Raw genomic sequence first — 17,898 nt, 5'->3', positions numbered from 1 at the left:
CAGTAAGTTAGCCACAGTCAGGACATAAACTGAGATAAATGTTTGTCTCTGAGCTTGGGTGTCATTTCTCTACTGTTTTTGTAGCCAGTGATGTAACTCAAGGGTAGAGGGGTTGCCCACCATGTGTGAGGCCCTGGGTTCCATCCCTTCAGTACAAGAAAATCAATCTTTCTCCCTCCCTCCCTCCCTTCCTTCCTCCCTCCCTCCCTCCCTCCCTCCCTCCCTCCCTTCCTCCCTTCCTTCCTTCCTTACCCTCTTCCTATTAGACGCCTTCCGTAAAGTAAAGCTAGAATGAAGTAGTTTTTTAAACTTTTTTTTTAAAAGAAGTCATCATGGCTAGCATAAGTTCATTTTTGATGACCAAGTTTATACCACATTATAAGATAATATAAAAGCTAAGTTTAAAAGCCTAATTTGTCTTAGGTTAGGTGCACACTCCCACTCTCAGATTCCTTAGACTTATTATGGGCTGTTACTGCCTCTAGCCATTTTTTTTTCCATTTCATCATGATGGCTTACAGGAAGCAGGTTTTAAGCAGTACTTAGCTTTATAATTACATTTAATAATGCATCTATTTATAGAAAAAAGATACCTTGAGAATGGGGAATTACATGAAAAAACTTTTATTGTCCTCTTTGGCTTTATGTCTTTACTGTCTAGAATATCTTTTCTACTTACATATTTTTCAATAAAATTGGTAAGCTGTATTACAAAACAAACTCTATGTTTAATAAGATGGTACAATGGTACAAGGCGAACCCATTTTTAAATTTTTATCTTATTTTTTATCATTAGAGAGAGCTATCTAAAGTGGCGGAGAAAAATCAAGGAATGTCTGAGTTCCTGACTGCCAAGAACAGAACGGGGCATCCCATTCCTAACTAGAAGGAAGAGTGACATGGTTTGGGGAAGGCTGGGAAAGCCATCAAATGTATGCATCTGAGGTCCAAGTGTGCAACAAAGGCGGGCAGAATGGGAAGGAAGGGAATGGGAGGAGGAAGGGAAGAGAAAGGGCAAGGTAGAAGCAAGTTCTGAAGGGTCTCAAGCATGCGGAGAGCTGGACTCTACACGCATGCGACCAGTGTTCTGAGGCAAGAGCCTGGGTGTTCAGAACTGTCATTCAGAAGAACAACTCTTGGGTTCATACTGCCCAAGGACTCCTGTGGATTGCCACCTGGAGAGACAATCTGCAGGGACATTTCCCCTTATCTGGTAATGGCATGTACTCAATGTGCAGCTTCAGAAATGGGAACGGTAGAGAGAAAAGGGCACATTTCAGACAAAACTGCATCCACATCCTGAGTATTAATTAAAAGTTTCAAAGTATTTCCTGCTCGCATGGCACGCCATCTGTCGCAACAATTCATCCTCTCTTTAGCCCTTCACCAAATGACAGCAATTTGTTCAAGGTTCCCCAGCAAATACCACAAATATTGAGCCAAAAAACCAGCAAGAAGCTGCCTCTCAGACATTTATTCTTATCGTTTCATTAAAGTAGCACACCCAAACATCTGGCCGTGCTTCTCTGCCAACTGCTGTGTGTCTGTCTTCTAGTCTTGCGTGCTCCTTCATGGCAGGCTCCACAGTCTCAGTATATTCCCCTGGATCTTCTACCACACACGGTATTTATCTCAATAAACAAAGGGAAGAGAGAAGATAGCCAGCCAAACTCAGGAGCTTTCTCTGTGGTGGCTTTCTGACAATGGAGAATGGTAGAGGAGCCAGGGATTCCCTTTCCCAGTTGCCTTGTGGGTATTTCCTGCTCGCCCATTAGTGGTGCAGGAAGAACCCTGCTCCATTTCCTAAGGAGCCCATGGATGGAGACGCTGCTCTGCATTTTAAGTGTGAAGGATGTGTGCAAACGGGACTGCTCGCAGCCCTATTTAACTTTTCCATGGGTCTGTGTGTTTGTCAAAGCTCTATGCCAACCCCCTCAGAAAGAAATGCCACAAAACTTCTTTTAGGGAGGGTAAAAAGACCTACTTTATACACTTGGTCTCATGCTAATCAGGGCACCATTGAAATCCCAGCTGAATAGGAAGGAGCCCCACAATAGCCTGGGAAACAGGAGGTGGTCTCTCCAAAGAGCAGACTGCTTCAGTCAAAGCATTTCAGTCCCTAGCTTTTTAACTCCTTTGGAGAAGATGGATAAGAAGGGGAATTAACACTGGGATCAGAAACTGCTATCCCTGGGCAGAAAAGTCACCCCACTTCTGCATGACACTTGTCAGCTGGCTTCTCTGACCCGTTCTTCTAAGGCACCCTGCTCTCTTCCGTGTACGTGTAATGGAGGTAGACACAAGGTCCAGGGGCCAGCTAAAGGGAGATTCCCAAAAGGCACTTTCCTGGGAATCTTAGTAAATGATTTCTGCTAGAGATTAACTGGTTGAATTATTAATACAACATGTCACCAAGCCTCCAATAAGATTTGAGGCTGGCCCTGCTTGCTGAAAAAAAAAGAAAAAAAGAAACCCACTGAAATGAGCGCCAGCCCCCTTCTCCACGGGGTTGTTGTGAAATTCAAGTAAGTTAATAATGCATGAAGTGCTTTGGCGCACAGCTTGCCACATAATGAGGATTCAGTCAAGTCCATGCCCTTCCAGCCTGGAGTTCAGAGTCTCACCTCTATTCTCTTAAGAATTTACACAGGAACAGGAAATACTGACACGGGCAGAAGGTTTTAAACCCCCAATCAAACTTAAATACTTTATAGGGCCTGATAATTTTAAGACATTCTGACTGGTTCGCTTTACCTATGTGCTTGTTAGTGAGAAATCGAAGCGTCAGTCCTTACTCTCGGAGAAAAAAAAGGTTGGGCGTGGGTTGGTTCACGGCTGAGAGTACCACCATTCTCCACCCCAAGGCCTGCCACTCAATCTCACGGACCAGCAGCTGCCTCACTGGCACCCGGCATCAATTAGAGGACTGTGGCTCCTCCGGGGCTGTAAGATCTGATGGGACGGGGATGTGCCTGACCACAGGGTAAATATTCAAAAACATCTGCTGTCCTAGCCTCTTCCAGCTGCCAGAAGACAATGCTACTCCAGGTGTCCAGGTTGGATTTTGTTCTTCGCTTGGGGGGCGGGGCGGGACGGAGCTATGGAGCTCTATCTACATCGAGGAAAACTGACTGAGTATCTAAATGTAGACTCTCGGACATACATACATATTGTCATCTGGAAGAGTCTGTCAGTGAAAGATGGCTAATTAATAATAAATCCCCAATTTCACAGTATAGCCAAGCACAACTGTAAACGGTCAGTTTTAGGGCAAACTCATAACTGAGTTTCTTAACTCCGTCCACAGACTTGGGAAAATTAAATAAAAAATTCAAGACAGCTCGGTTCCCTCCCGGATGGAAAGCCCTGTCCTTTGAATGCTCGGACCCAAGATGTAGATTTTATTTTCCCAAGCCAGTGCCTAGGAACTCTGCACTCACTCAAAGCCTCAAGTTCAGGCCTTTTTCAAAGGAGTCCTTCACAAAGGTGCTAGGAGCCCAGCAGCCCCCCTGCCATGCCGCTGTAACTGCTCTCTAAATAGATTTCAATGAGAAGCGCCCCCCACCCCCAACAAAAGACTCTCTAGTAAGTTGGTAACACCTTTGGAAATATTTTTAAAGTCTCTGCTTCCTAGAAGTTCCTCCTACTGAGCGCAGTGCGTGCAGCTGGTGAGGAACAAAAGTGCCACGCATTTAATCAAAACAGCCACTAAGGGCAAGACGTCAGCAGATGCAAAGATGAGAAATGATGTGTTAGGCTGTTCCTCCCTAGAAGCCTACAGAGGCCAAATTGACCAAAACAGCCCCTTTGGGCAAGTGTCTAATGAAATGGGCTGTGCGGCTGAGAAACATTTCTGCCACTTCCTGTCAGTGGTTGCTAACTTTGTAACAATGTGGGTCATTTGTGGGGAAGAGGCCAGGCGGAGAAGTTCTATTTACTACGTTTAATGAACGAGCTGCATCCGCAGACACTAACCAGAGAAGCTCAAAATTTATCACTACAGCAGAATGAACCCAGGCACAAAAAAAAGGTCACTAACAGAGTGGCCCTTACTGCTGCCTGGTGAGAGCTACACAAGGGCTCTAGTTCAAGGCCCTCCCACCCCTTACTAAGCCTCCTCATAAGAATGACTCCAGGCTCCAGTATTCCTCTTTCCTTAGGATAGGGCTTTTGCTCCCCTTCAAGGTATGAGCATTTCCCGCAGATCCCTGGATGCTCCTTCTTACCCTCTCCCCCATTACTTCTAGAAATATTATCCATCATTCTCTAAGCATGGAGAGTATCAGTTGCGTCTCCTAGTAGACAAAACTAAGGAGCAAGTCCATAGGGAACTGAGGGGTATCACTGAAATCAGGAATTCAGAATGCCGATGCATGGGCTAGTCTAGGTAGATACTGAGGCTTAAAAACAAACCAATTTAAAGAGTTTATGTTTACCCATGCTTTGTCTGCACGTGTGTCTGCGGACCGTGTGTTTGCAACGCTCACAGAGGCCAGAAGGGGGCATTGGATTCCCCTGCCCCCACTAACCCTAACCCTAACCCCTAACCCTAACCAGGACTGGAGTCACAGACAGTGAGCCACCATGTTGGCCTAGGAACTGGGATCTCTGCAGGAGCAGCCAGCGTTCCTAACCAATGAACTCTCTCTAGCCCCTGAACTGAAGCTTTAAGAGTCTTTGCAAGTCCGTGTTAGTAAAAGTGCAGTATACATTAGATAGTTTTGAGGTATCCAAACAACCATGGTTGCCTTTCCTGACCTTAATGGGTTCAGGGTGAGAATCACAAATCTAATTCTCTTTGGACAACAGTCTCCCTAGACTGCTTACTGATAGAAGAGCAGGCTTAGGTAGGAGGGGAAAGACAGGGAGGGCTTCACCCACACATGAGCAGGAGAGCTGAGCAGTGAAAACCAGCCTCACCAGTCAGACTCTCTCATTCCAGTTCTTAAACACTCTTTTCTGCACCATCTGAGGGGAGCTAGTTTCAATCTCTCTGAACTTCAGCTCTATAAAACAGAGATAAAAGTGATTGGAACTTTATAGGCTCCTTGGAGACCCTAATCGGAACGTACGTACGACATTTAACATGATGAGAGGTCCACCGGCTAATGCTCAGTGCATGTAAGCAACTGCCGTCACTTGGTCAGGCTCTGGTCCAAATGCCCATAAGTACTAGCTGAGTGAGCTGTGCATCCGAGGACCCGGTGATCAGCGTTTGCTTTCTTCTGTTCATGGAAACACGGAGGCACCATGGAAAGTGGCTAATAATAGTGAGGATTCTCTCCCCTTTGCCCTCGTAAAACATCTGGGTTTTCACGACCCACGAGTTGATCACTTGGTGCTTCGTGCATTTTTAGCGTGATGCGCCATCTAATTCATAAAGCCTTGCGATTATCTTATCCTTTTTAATTTTAATATTCCACTAATGTCTGAGAGACAGGAAATCATTTGCATTCTGAGATGGTGATTTAAACTTACCAGGAACTAAACACATTTATCTGATGTGGCCCTAAAAGTGTATTGACTAAGTTCCTGGAACATAAAGGTCTTACTATTTGTTACTTCTAAACAGTTTTTCAGATACTCTGGAGTGGTGTTTTTATTTGTTTGTTTCCACTTAGAAAGCCCACCTTCTGTAAAGCCCACCATTCTCTGTAGGTGTTACCCAGCACATGGGTCTAGCTGTCCGCCCAGCCTCTATTTCTCAGTCAGAATACTGCTCTCTGCTCGCTCACCTTAAACCCAGTGACACCACAGGAAAGATCAAAAACCTGTTTCTTTGTGGAAATTTTCCTTAAGAACAAGATAATCCTGCAGAGATTTCATGAATTTCCTAATTCCTGAGACATTGTATTTTTTTATTAAATGTTTTAATTAATGTGGCATGGGCATGATGGAAATAATTTGGCAGTTCCTCAAAAAGTCAAACACCTGATAAATGACCAAGCAAATCCACTCTTAAATATAGAGACCCAAGAGAATTGAAAACACAAGGGCTGTCTTCCCATTCACAGTAGCTCAAAATGGGAATAGCCCAGAGAGCCATTAAATAAATACATAAACGAAATGTGGTCTATCCATACAGTGGGATATTATCTGTCAATAAAAATAATAAAGTACTTCTGATACATGCTACAATATGGGTGGGACTTTAAAGCTTTAAGAAGAAGGTGCAGCTACAAACGACCCCATGGCATATTGTTGATTTATGTAACATGACCAGATTTTCTATGGGAGAAAAAAGTGATTGGTAGTCATTAAGACCTGGGATGGGGAATAAGTAAAGATCAATTTACTTTTACAGAGGTAAGTTCTAAAATTGGTTATGGTAGGGGTTGGGGATTTAGCTCAGCGGTAGAGCACTTGCATAGCAAGCGCAAGGCCCTGGGTTCGGTCCCCAGCTCCGAAAAAAAGAAAAAAAAATGGTTATGGTAATAATTGTCTAATTCCGTGACCACAATAAAAAACCCAGTTAATTGGGTGCCTTAAATGGCTGCCTCACGTGGTATTGTAAATTATAATCTCAACAAAGTTGTTTCTAAAATGACTTTATAACACAAGAAATACCTTTACACAAAACCAGGACAACTTTCAGCTGACTCCTTTTAAGGGGCCTTTCTTCTACAAGTGCCACATGCAGAGTGTTGAACAGGGGGCTGACCTCACCACAGTTCCTGAGCTCCCAACCAGAAGGCCAAGGGATACCTGTGCTAGCTTTGCCGTGTCCTTCTCTCTTGTGTCCCCAAAAGCCTAAGGTTCAGAGACCTCACTTGCCTCAGTTCCCCCAACCCTCCAAGCCAGAGATCTTTCTCCCAAGCCCGAAGTAGATTAAGTATTATTAATAATTAATTAACTAATAATAGCTTTATTTTAGCTATAAATTTAATGTAAAATATAAAATTAAAACATACTAATTTTAAACATCCCTGTAGAACTCTTCTATCTTAACCTTCTATTCTAAAGGGACCTTAATTTGTAAAACAGTGTGACCACCACATAACAAAGTAGAAATTCTCCCCCTAAATTTGGAGTTACTCTAGAAACTAGCAGTTTCTCAAGATTACACTTGCTAGCTATGTGGAAATTTCCATAAAAAAGAGAAAGCAAAACCCAAAGATAAAACTCCCTTGGTTCTATCGGTCCTCTACAACAATGTCCAAGGTGCCCAGCTGTCTGCCATTTTCACATCCTTTTCTCAGTCTGGTATTAAGCCTGTTTTCAGCCCACTCTCTCCCTGGCCCTCACAACATCAATGGACCACATTACACCCCAGCTTCCACCAAAGGGCTTCCCAAACACATTTCTATTCTCCTGACCTAGGATCTGCTAGTATCAGTGATTCCTTCCCCTCTACAGCCCCTTGTCCCCGCCCCGGTTTGGCTTCTGGGCTATTATTTCTCCCCTGGGACCCACCTTCATACCTTCCCCTCTATCTTGCCACACTGTGTTTGCATTAGTCCTCCTTTAAGGCTCCCATGTCATCATTAACCAAAGGCTGCTTTCCCTTCACCAGCCAGGGAATTCCTTTTGGGCAAACCTAGCACACCTTGACCATAGCAGTTGCTCCAGGAACATCTGTGGAAGGCAAGATTTGAAAGGCAAGTGCAAACACAGACTTGATCAAATCCCCCTCTCTAGAAATTAGACAGGTTTACTCTGCAAACTAATTGGGGCGGGGATTGGGGCAGCCATAAAGACCACATCCGTGAGGATGGCTTCCTTCGTGTTGTATAATTGCATAGTCTGCACTTTAGGGGCACACGGGCAGGAGCCGGCACACACTACTTGTCATGGCAAGGTGCTCAGGCCGACTTGCATTTCTCTGCAAAACTCTCCAGGCATATAATTTTGTTAATTTGTGACAAACCTCAAAAGCACACCATCAATACCTTGATTACAATATGTACTCAGAAAGCACACCGAAATCAACTGCGTCTTTCAAAGGCCTGCCCACGGGCACCGCCCTTGCCCGAGTTGTTTAACTTTTGGGGATATCAGAGCAGATCATAACTTATACATTCACCTGGGCCTAAGTGAAGAATAGTTAGTTTAGGTGCCATGAAAGCATTCAAAGATATGGCTTCCCTTGGTTTTGAGCGTTATCACGTCTAGTCAGTGTATGATCTTCAGAAAATTATTTAGTCCCAGATTCTATTTCATCCATCAGCTGAGGAGTATAACTTCTACCTCAAGAACTGTTCGGAGCATTTTAAAAAGCCCAACCTTTGAAGACTTCCATGAGCTCCTTTCCTATTCTCCTGGGTTACAGAAGGTGATGTCTGTGCAAGCTCAAATCATTTAGCAGTGAGCTGAGGTAAGAGCCGTGCCTTCTAGACCCAGTACCAGTCTTAGGAAAGGGATCAAAAACAGCTTAGCCCTCCAAATGCACACCAGGAGTCTCTGGCCTCAATAATTTGGCCTAAAAGTGAAACCTGTTTGTCTTGTTCCTCTTTTGACTGACAAATGCAAGGGAAATAATAGAAGACTCTCTCAGAGGCACTGACACTTGAAAGGTATCCAGTTTCAAACACCAATATCAGAAAGGTAAGACCTTGTTTCTCCTCCTGCCCTTTCACAACCCCTTGGCAATTACTAGCCAGTTCAGGCCTCTGGTGGCCACAGGTGAACAGGACATTGGGCTCCTGTGTTCACACCATCCCAGTTTTTATGGATGAGAAGAGAGGTCTCAGTGGGGTTAGATCATATAGTGTGACAGAGCTCTCATCACTAGGAAGCCGGAGAGGGAGTGGGAGAGGGAGAAGGAGAGAGACCCCCTGCATCCCAGCCTCTTACTGGGAAGCTTGGGCTTTTCTCTTAGGCTCTCCACAATTTGTTTACCCCTTCAGAAAGAGCTGTTTTTCTGATTGAGATTAAAAATATAATAATGTTGGTATTGCTCATAACAAAATCCTCAAGATCCCATGAATCTAGCTAGGCAATGAAGAATTGTTTTATTATCCATCCACGATGATACATCGTTCAGGTTCAGTCAGGTTCAACTGCCTACTCTACTGTCAAGTATGGTCCTGAAGGCGGCTCCCGGGCTTTGAATGGAGTCCTATAGAGCATGTCACACATATTCGGACTTTAGTAAAGTCCATGCAGATGAAATGGAACTAAAGAGTGCCTCTTCCCTGGCTGCACTGCAGCGTGGGCAGGCAGTGAGGGAGGACGAACAGCCCCAGGACAGTGTGCTAACCAACCAGAACTGCCGTGGGCTGCAGCTTCCCCAGTTTACCATCATTGTCGAACCCTTGTGATTGGCCTGGGTAAATAACACAGGACACCCTTCCTTAACAAACAAAGAGCACTCAGGAAACAAGCATTTCACTTATTTCCAGTCAGGCTTCCCTTGCACTGTCCCAGAACAAAAAGAAGTGTAAAATCTAAAATGGGACATTTGTCCAAATTCTCCCTGCCCTTCCTAGAGTGGCTGCGGGCTTTGTTGTTGTTGTTTGTTTGTCTTTTTTCTTTCCCCCTCCGATGATGTGGGCCATCTCTTTTCCAAAGTAAGAAAACATCGGCCACCAAAAGTGACCAAGGTGCCTGCTGCCCTCAGTCTTCCCCAGACAGGTCAGAAACCTATCACTCTTCCTTTAGCCAATGGAAACCATCCATGTCCACTCTGCAAGCTTTTCTTCCTTAGACATTTTCCTTTTAGTAAGTTTCAGGATACTGGGGGGGGGGGGGGTGTGGAGGGGGTGGAGAGGGGAAGGAAAGAAGGAAGGAAAAGAAAAAAGAAGGGCTTTGTCACAGAACCCTGGAGGGATAAGGAACGAGGAGCTGAGGCCGCTGTCATTACTAATGAAGACAGTGGCAACTGGCCCCTGACAGCAAGAACACGCGTGTGAACTTTCACATTTAATCTCTCACCTCAGCTGCAAGGCCACAGGCCACAGCCTGTCACTACTTTCCTGGTTTTACAAATGAGGAAGCTGGAGCCTGGAGAGGTCAAATACCATTTGTCCAAATCACACCTATGGGCGTTAGCTTTATGTCCCTTCACATCTCAGAAGAGAGAGAACAGCCACAAACACCTACAGCCTGACCAGTCAGTCAACAAGTGCTGGAACATCCAGTGCAGGGAAAAAAAGCCCATAATTCAGTTGCCTCGAAGACATCAAGTGCTACACACTATAGTGATTCTAAACAGGCCAAAGGCTTTATGAACATACAGATCCCAGGTTCTGCCCCAAGCGCCTGGGGGAAACATACAATTTATGTTTCTCACCAGATGGGTGTCCCATCAGGTGAGTTTATTAAATGTGGGCATGAGAGGCACTCTCCACATTAAAGGTTACTCCTCAGATGGTGTGTAGAATTGAACTGACGCACGAGGTGGGGTTTCTCCAAAAATATTACTGCCCACAGGAGGAAGAAGCCCTTGACTATGGTTTCATCAGCACCATGCTGTGACCAGCTGGGCTTCGCCAGCCCAGACAACTGCACAGGAAGGGGCAAAGAACCTCAAATTGACAGGCATGCAAAGGGCTAGAAATGGAAGGGCCACCAACTCGTTTTAGTATTCTCCCACCCAGGCAGCTAGCTACCTCCAAGGTATCTTTTAGGATTTTAAGGTGGGGGGAGGGGAGAGAAAGAAAAAGAGGATGGATGAATGGGACAGCAATTCTGGACAGTAAAGAAACAGTTTTTCTACCATCCTAGAAAAAAAAGAGCCTACTAAGTGTGGGCCACATTCGTGTTCGTTATGATGCATGCAGGAGAGAGCTGGCTGGGTCATCCAGCAACAGATTCATGAAAATTGGTTCCTATATTGTGTGGTTCAACGTAGTACATTAGGTTATCAGAACCAACACTGCTTGACGGAGTTACTTAAAACACTTGGTAAATGCAATAACCAAGCAAGGGAACCTGGGAGGCACCTGCTGTGCTTGCATAGTTGTTTGGGTTTGATTATTACACAAGGAAAGTCAGAGGAGACTTTCAGCCAAGGGGTGGGGCCAAGCAGTTACCACCAACTTAGGCTCATTTTCATTAAGTCTTTGGTCGAATCTGAGTGTCTAGAGCACATCTTCCAGGATATTCACAAAACTGTGAAGAGCTAGGAGTTCAAGACGATCGAGTCTCTCTCCTTTGCTGCCATAGTAAGAAATCTATGTCCAGAAAGTAAATTTGCCCAAATCACACACACAGCGAGTAGTCAGCACAAGGTCAGGACTCACACCTCTGGGCTGCTCACTTTTGCTGTCCTAGAAAAAAAAATACAGAGATGTTTTCTTCCTCTCTAGGAGGTGTAGGTCCTTGTGTATTGGACAGTGGCCTGGGATTTTAGACATAATCTCACCCAATAAGCCATTTTGCAGTGCAAAAAAGCTAAAGCCTATGGAGAAATCAGTGCGTCCACAAACATGGAACTAGATTTGGAGTTAGCCAGCCGCCTTCTAAGAAACCTTAGTTTCCATGTTAAGGTTTCCGTTTCGTTCTCTATATCCCACGTCCCCCCCGCCCCCATCATCAAATAGTACAAGAGCAATGCAGAAAAATGCGCAAATAACAACAATGGCCCTTCATGTGCCACATGAAGCCAGCAGTAAGGTTACCATCACGACTATTTAATTGACAATAAAAACAGTCAACATTTTAGGAGAACCAGATTGAATGTGTGGTTATTAAACAACTACATTGTGCACTGCTGATAAGAAGAATTAGAACTTGTTTATCTTCCTGCTTTGGTCCAAATGGATGATGCCCCAGGAAAGTGAAGAGGCAGGCAGCTCTGTGGCTGAGCTAGAGGGATTTGTCATGAGGTCCCAGTTTCAGGAGTCTCCAAATGGCATAAAGGACTCTGCTTATGCTGAGAATCAGGGAAGACTGAAGCTAACTTCCTTGAGAGGAGCCTTTTCTATACCGTGGAGATGGCTTTATAAGTGGTAATGTATATGAATTGACTTGTGTTTTTATTTTTATTTTTTTTCCTGAGCTGGGGACCTAACCCAGGGCCTTGCGCTTGCTAGGCAAGCGCTCTACCACTGAGCTAAATCCCCAACCCCTTTGACTTGTGTTTTTAAAAGAAGCCAATAGGGCTGGAGAGATGGCTCAGTGGTTAGAGCACTGACTGATTCTTCCAGAGGTCCTGAGTTCAAATCCCAGCAACCACATGGTGGCTCATAACCATCTGTAATGGGATCTGATGCCCTCTTCTGGTGTGTCTGAGCTACAGTGTACTTATATGTAATAAATAAATCTAAAAAAAAAAAAAGAAGCTAATAGAACATAAGACAACAGGATTGTCTGTGGTTCTCATGGCACCCCACATACCAGAACTAATGTGAGGGGAAAGTGAGAAGGGGTACCCCACTTAAACAAGAGCAAAGCAAAAAGGGTTTCAGAAAACCTACTAGGCAAAGACTTGTAGTTGTACTTAAAAGCAATCGGTGCAGAAAGGTAACTGTTGATGACCAGTAAGCTCCCAGCAGTGTTCTCTCATATGGGATTCTCTTGGCTGTCAAACAAGGGTGGACTTTTTGCTTTTCACCCAGAATTTAACATTCCCAAAAGGTATGTGAAGCAGGTTACACTACTCGAATATTTCCACTTACATAACAGGCACATCTCAACATCAGCTTTTAGTTTTTCCAGATACTAGGAGATGAGGCTCGGTCTATATTCCTATGGGAGAATAAACCAAAAACTGTCTCTCTTCCTAATATATTAGTACCCTGTAATGCAGACCATATGATCAATAAACTGTAGAAAAATTAAATCATACTGACAGTCTCAGGCAAAAACTGAACCAAGTAGAAACATTTTTTTTTTTTTTTAGGACGGCAGTGTGTGGAATATTAAAATCACATGTTGCATTATTAAATCTTCTTTTGGAAGCCAAGCAGAGTTATGTTGCATAACCACCTCAAGATACACGTTAAGCTTACAGATAGTCTTTCCAATTAAAGGTATTAGGAGGCATTTCATCAGTAATACTGTCCTGTAGCTTGTGCTTATGCTGAAGTTTGACAACTGGCTTAGAAGGCTCACTCCAGAGAGGAACTTGCTACACATAAAGAGCTGAAGCCCATGCACATGCACCACACCCCTAAATTCCACCCTGAACACACAGAAAGACATCTTGGGGTGTCACTGTCCCTGCTTACACTATAGTTAGCAGGCATTACTCTCTGCATGTTGCTTAACACTGTTTTCTTCTAATAAGAATGCAACATTTCTTAGTGCACACATTCCCCCCACCCCCCAATAAGAAGAAAGTCTAGAAGGGAGAGCAATGGCTGTTGAAATCCAGCTTTGCTTCCTGACGGTAAAGCAAGAGGCAGGGGGACTTGCCAACATAGGCATCAGAGAAAGCGCTGATCCCACCCACCTAGGAGACACTCAAACCCTGGGAGGCCTCAGCCAAGATAGCTGCACACAGCTTCCACTAATTTAGTGGTCTCCCCCGTACTCCCCTCACCCCAGGACCTGGAAGGATCTTTTAAAAATTCAACAACTTGATTATAAGACCTTAAGTACTCATCTGGTTCACTGTGCATGATAATAAGCCCGCTGTCACCAGGAAGGCAGGCCCCCCAGTGACAATTCCCCTGAATAGCATCCTAAGGGTGAACAGAGAGGAGAAAGGGATCTACATAACTATAGAAAAACTCCCCTAAGGGGTTGGGATTTAGCTCAGAGGTAGAGCGCTTGCTTAGGAAGCGCAAGGCCCTGGGTTCGGTCCCCAGCTCCGGAAAAAAAAAAAAACCTCCCCTAGCCTTTCAGACTGTAATCTTCCCTCCAACGGTCTCTACCAGAAGAGAGCCATTCTTAATTTTAAATTCTAAGAAACACACCGGCTCACAAAATTCTATGTGGGTAGTTGGGCAAGAACAAGAGGCCACTGCCTAAGAGTCCTCAGTAAGGGGAGCTAAGCCAGGTAGCCACAGTCAGCCCCGACAAAATCCCTTCCAAAGGGATGGAGTCTCCGTGCAGGAGTTCTATTTTGGGGGAACTGAACTGGGAACACAGATGTTTCTTCCGTTAGCAGTGCTGGCAGAACAGCTCCTGGACGGCATCCGAGTTCTTAATGCAGGAAGGGGCCTCACAGACCATCTACTTGAATCCACTCATTCAACTGAGGAGGAAACTGAGGCCAAAGGGGTAGTTAGGTGGCACGCCCAGCTGGTAGCAGCGGGGCGATGCTCTGGTGACAAGTTTTGCATACTTTTACATCAAAAGTCGCTTTAAAGGAAAAAGTCCCATTTTTACTTCAACCCTGGAACTATGGTGGATTTACGTCAATTGCTTCTCTCTTCCCCCTAGCCTGGTTCAATAAATCCTTCTCTCTTTCCCACTCCAATTCCTGTGCCTCCGGCTGCCCCTTTCAGCTGAAGTTTTCATCTGTTCTGATAAACAGAACGCTAGGGCCTCAACTTTGAGGCAGTGTAGCTCAACTGTGGCCCCCAAGCAAGACTGTGACTGCCTTTCTTTCAGTGGCCTCCCGGCACAAGTGAGCTAGTTTAAAACTGATGCCCGCGAAGCGGTCTATCATCCGGCACACAGTAGGCGCTCAACAAGTGATGTGCTCCTTGTAGCCCAGCACCTGGGTAGAGCCACGTTCCACCCTCTGCGGCTTTCAGCCAAGCGAGTAGCGAGTGACAAGGCCAGCTAGTGCGACTGGCCCTGCAAGGCAGCGCGACGGAAGGGGTGGATGTTTACATGCAGCCGGGGCCAGCAGCGCCACTCCGGTAGGAGCCCGCCTTGCCGGGAGACCGAGATGGGTCTCACTCGCGGACGCAGGGCGGAGAGCCACAGGTTTCCTCCAGATCTTGGAGCTCGAGCTCACACCTCCTTAGGGGTGATCTTCAGCTGGGAGTCCGTCACCCCTAAGGAGGTGGTTCCAGCTACCGCGAAAGCACAAGCACGCCCCAACTTGAAATCGCAGGCCGGGATTGAAATTGGGGTCCGGGAGGGCGGGGAGCTCGCGGCCAGCACGGCGCCCGGTGGTGGGGGAGATGGCTGCGGGACCCTGGGGGCTGACAGCGCGGCAGGGCCCGGGGTCGGGGGCCGGGAGGGGGGGTTGGGTGGGACTGGTGGGGCTGCGCTCACCCATGAAGAGGCAGAAGAGGTCGAGGCAGATGAGCAGCACCCGCTTGCTGCCGCCTTTCCTCGGGTTGTTGTTGAGCGCCGGGCTACCGCCGTTCTTACTCTCAGGGACGATCGCCTTGTCGTACTTGTAGCTTTGCATGGCGCTGGCTGCGGGGAGCCTCCCGGGGCGCTGCGGGCCGCCGCTGCTCAGGAGCGGATCTGCGGGCTCGGGACGCGGCGGCGAGTGTACAGCCCGGCCGAGTAGCTCCAACTGCAGACGCGGGTAGGTTTCCCCCTGAGCGCCTCTGCTTTCCTCTCAACCCCAAACTGTTCGCTAGTCCAAAGGGAAGAGAGCCAAATCCCGAGCAGGAACTTTTGCAAAACTGTGCTGTCCCGGACGCGCCGGGCTGGCGTGCGTCTGCGTGCTGAAGTTTGCGAGTGGGCAGCGTCGGCGTCCGGCCACGATCCTCCGCAGCTACTTAATGAATGGAGCAGCGCGGAGCCCTGCAACTCCGCAGCGTCCTGCAGCTAGCTCTCCACAGCGTCTGCCCAACTCCAACTCTGCCTCCTCCTTCTGCTCCTCCTCCTGCTGCTGCCGCCCGGGCTGCCGCTGTGATCGCTCGGTTTGTTTTCTGAGCTTATATTTCACGAGCGCCTTTAAAAGGCGAGGGGGGAGGAGAGGGACCTCCTTACTTGGCTCCAACAGGGTTCTGAAAGCACAGCCCCTTCCTTAAGCTGCCTAAAACGTAGGATAATTAAGGCCACATTTCCCCCACCCCCTTTCAAAAAAAAAAAAAAAAAAACCTGAAAGAAAAAGTTGCTCTCAAACCAGAGAATCCGGGAGCCCCTAGCGTTCAGAAACTCCAAAGCATCACAAAAGGGGGGGAAAACCATATAAATAAAAAGAAGCACTTTCTTGCTGGCCTTTGATTAGATGTGGGGAGAGGGTCGGTGGGAGGTCTACAATACTAAAATGCTTGCTTGCCTGCTTGCTTGCTTGCTTGCTTTATTTATTTATTTATTTATTTATTTATTTATTTATTTATTTACAAATTTCAGCCTTGAGTTGAATTATCCTAAAAATACAATTTTCAATTTAAGGTGGGTTTGTTGTTTTGGTTTTAACGTTCAGCACCGGATAGTTGTGTTAGATTCGGAAGATCCTGTGGTGTAAAAGATTCCGGAGCCAGACCCACCCTTCCCCACCGTCCCACCCACCCACCTCTGCTCTAGAATCCTGACTATGTCTCTGTGCCTTCATTTCCCAGCGAGTAGACTGCAGTCACGGAAGTATTTCTCCCCAGGCAGTCATGGTGGGGGAGATAACTGATTATTTCACACGCGCTTCTGTAAGAGAGCTTGTACACCAGAAGAGCTTCGTAAGTTGGGCCAATACTTCTATTTCTGAATTGGAAAACCAAAGCCAAGCCCACCCCCCTCTGCTAGTCCAGCTGGCCTCCAGCATACCCCAGCCTATTTGGCCTTGACTTTCAAGGAATCTGCTGTTTCCCCTTGAATGTGCTGATGATCCTCATGATGTTGATTACTTTTATATGAGTTGATCCCCACCCTCACCCCACCCTGGTCAAGAAAGAGAATTAACATTTGAAAGGCCCTTACACCTTCAATAGTATCTAGCCTGAGCGTACTACAATGTACAAAAGCACATTTCTTCCAAGGGTCGTTATAATACCGAGATGGAAATGGTTCCACCGTTCTAGCATTGTTGTTGTTTGTTTGAGACAGGGTCTCTCTATCTTTATATAGCCCTGGCTGCCTTAGAACTCACTTTTAGACCAGGCTGTCCTCAAACTCACAGAGATCTGCCTGCCTCTGCCTTTCGAGAGCTGGAATTAAAGGCAACTGGTTCTAGCTTTTAAAAAAAAGATGACTTATGTATATATTATTCTATATCAATCCGTACAGATTAGTGTTTTGCCTGCATGTATGTCTGTGCACCATGTGCTACCCACAAAGGCCATAGGGCTGTCAGATCCTGGAACTGGAGTTACAGATGTTTGGGAGCCAATGTGTGGATCCTGGGAACCAAATCTGGGTCCTCTGAAAGAACACTAATTGTTCTTAGTCACTGAGCCATCTCCCCAGCTCCAAGTTCTAGCTTTTGGATACGCAGTACAAATCTGACTGCCTTATTGAACCATTCTGTAACTCTGTATCCCACCGTCAGCCCCCTGGAGCATCCCTTTCACTGCACAGCCCTGCCTCCTACCCTTCTGCCTATGTTATAAGCCTTCCTCCCAACTAGCGAACCATTTCCCCTCTGGTGCACCCCGATCTTTCACCCTCTCTCCTTGTCCTGCTTGATTCCTGCACAGAATTAATTTTACCTTCAATGTTCTGTCTAGGCCACTCTTGTCACACTCACTCTAATTTGGTGTGGGCTAAAAAAAACTAGTCATTTGTATAAGTGGCCTCTGATTAGGGGCCATTGATGACCCTCAAAGAGACTCTTTAGTTCTCTGGGTTTGAGGTATGCTGAATTAAGCTCACACTGGAACTAATTAGCAATGAGACCAGCAAGGAAAGGTAAAGTCCTGTCTTCCGAAAGCAAACTGCACTAAGGGAGCTTTGGGGCGGCCATGTCAGCTGCCAATCAGAGGCATCGTCCCCATTCAAAGGAAAGCAGGTGAGGCCCCTCAGCATCTAAGAGAAGTTCCTTTAAATCTCCTTCAGGAGAAGCAGCACTGCCTCACCTGTTAAAACAGCAGCGACAATGAGAAGCTAATGTTATAATTAATAGCATTCAACAAGGGATTCTGGGTTACCAAAGGCTCTTCTATTGCTCACAATCCTCCAGCATACACCGCCTTGAAATTCAAAGATGAACATCTTCAGAAGTCC

General features: G+C 46.2%; 1 protein-coding gene across 1 annotated transcript in view; it reads right to left on the bottom strand.

The window, feature by feature from the left end:
* Positions 1 to 15,613, bottom strand: part of Plpp3 (phospholipid phosphatase 3) — a 75,120-nt gene extending 59,507 nt beyond the window's left edge. The window contains exon 1 of the mRNA NM_138905.2: positions 15,058 to 15,613. Coding sequence (NP_620260.2) covers positions 15,058 to 15,196 — 139 coding nt within the window. The 5' untranslated portion in view covers positions 15,197 to 15,613. The remainder of the gene's footprint in view (positions 1 to 15,057) is intronic.
* Between the last annotated feature and the right edge of the window lie 2,285 nt (positions 15,614 to 17,898).

Source organism: Rattus norvegicus, chromosome 5 (assembly GCF_036323735.1).
Source record: "Rattus norvegicus strain BN/NHsdMcwi chromosome 5, GRCr8, whole genome shotgun sequence".
Lineage (NCBI taxonomy): Eukaryota > Metazoa > Chordata > Mammalia > Rodentia > Muridae > Rattus > Rattus norvegicus.
This window is presented reverse-complemented; position numbering and strand designations above follow the sequence as displayed.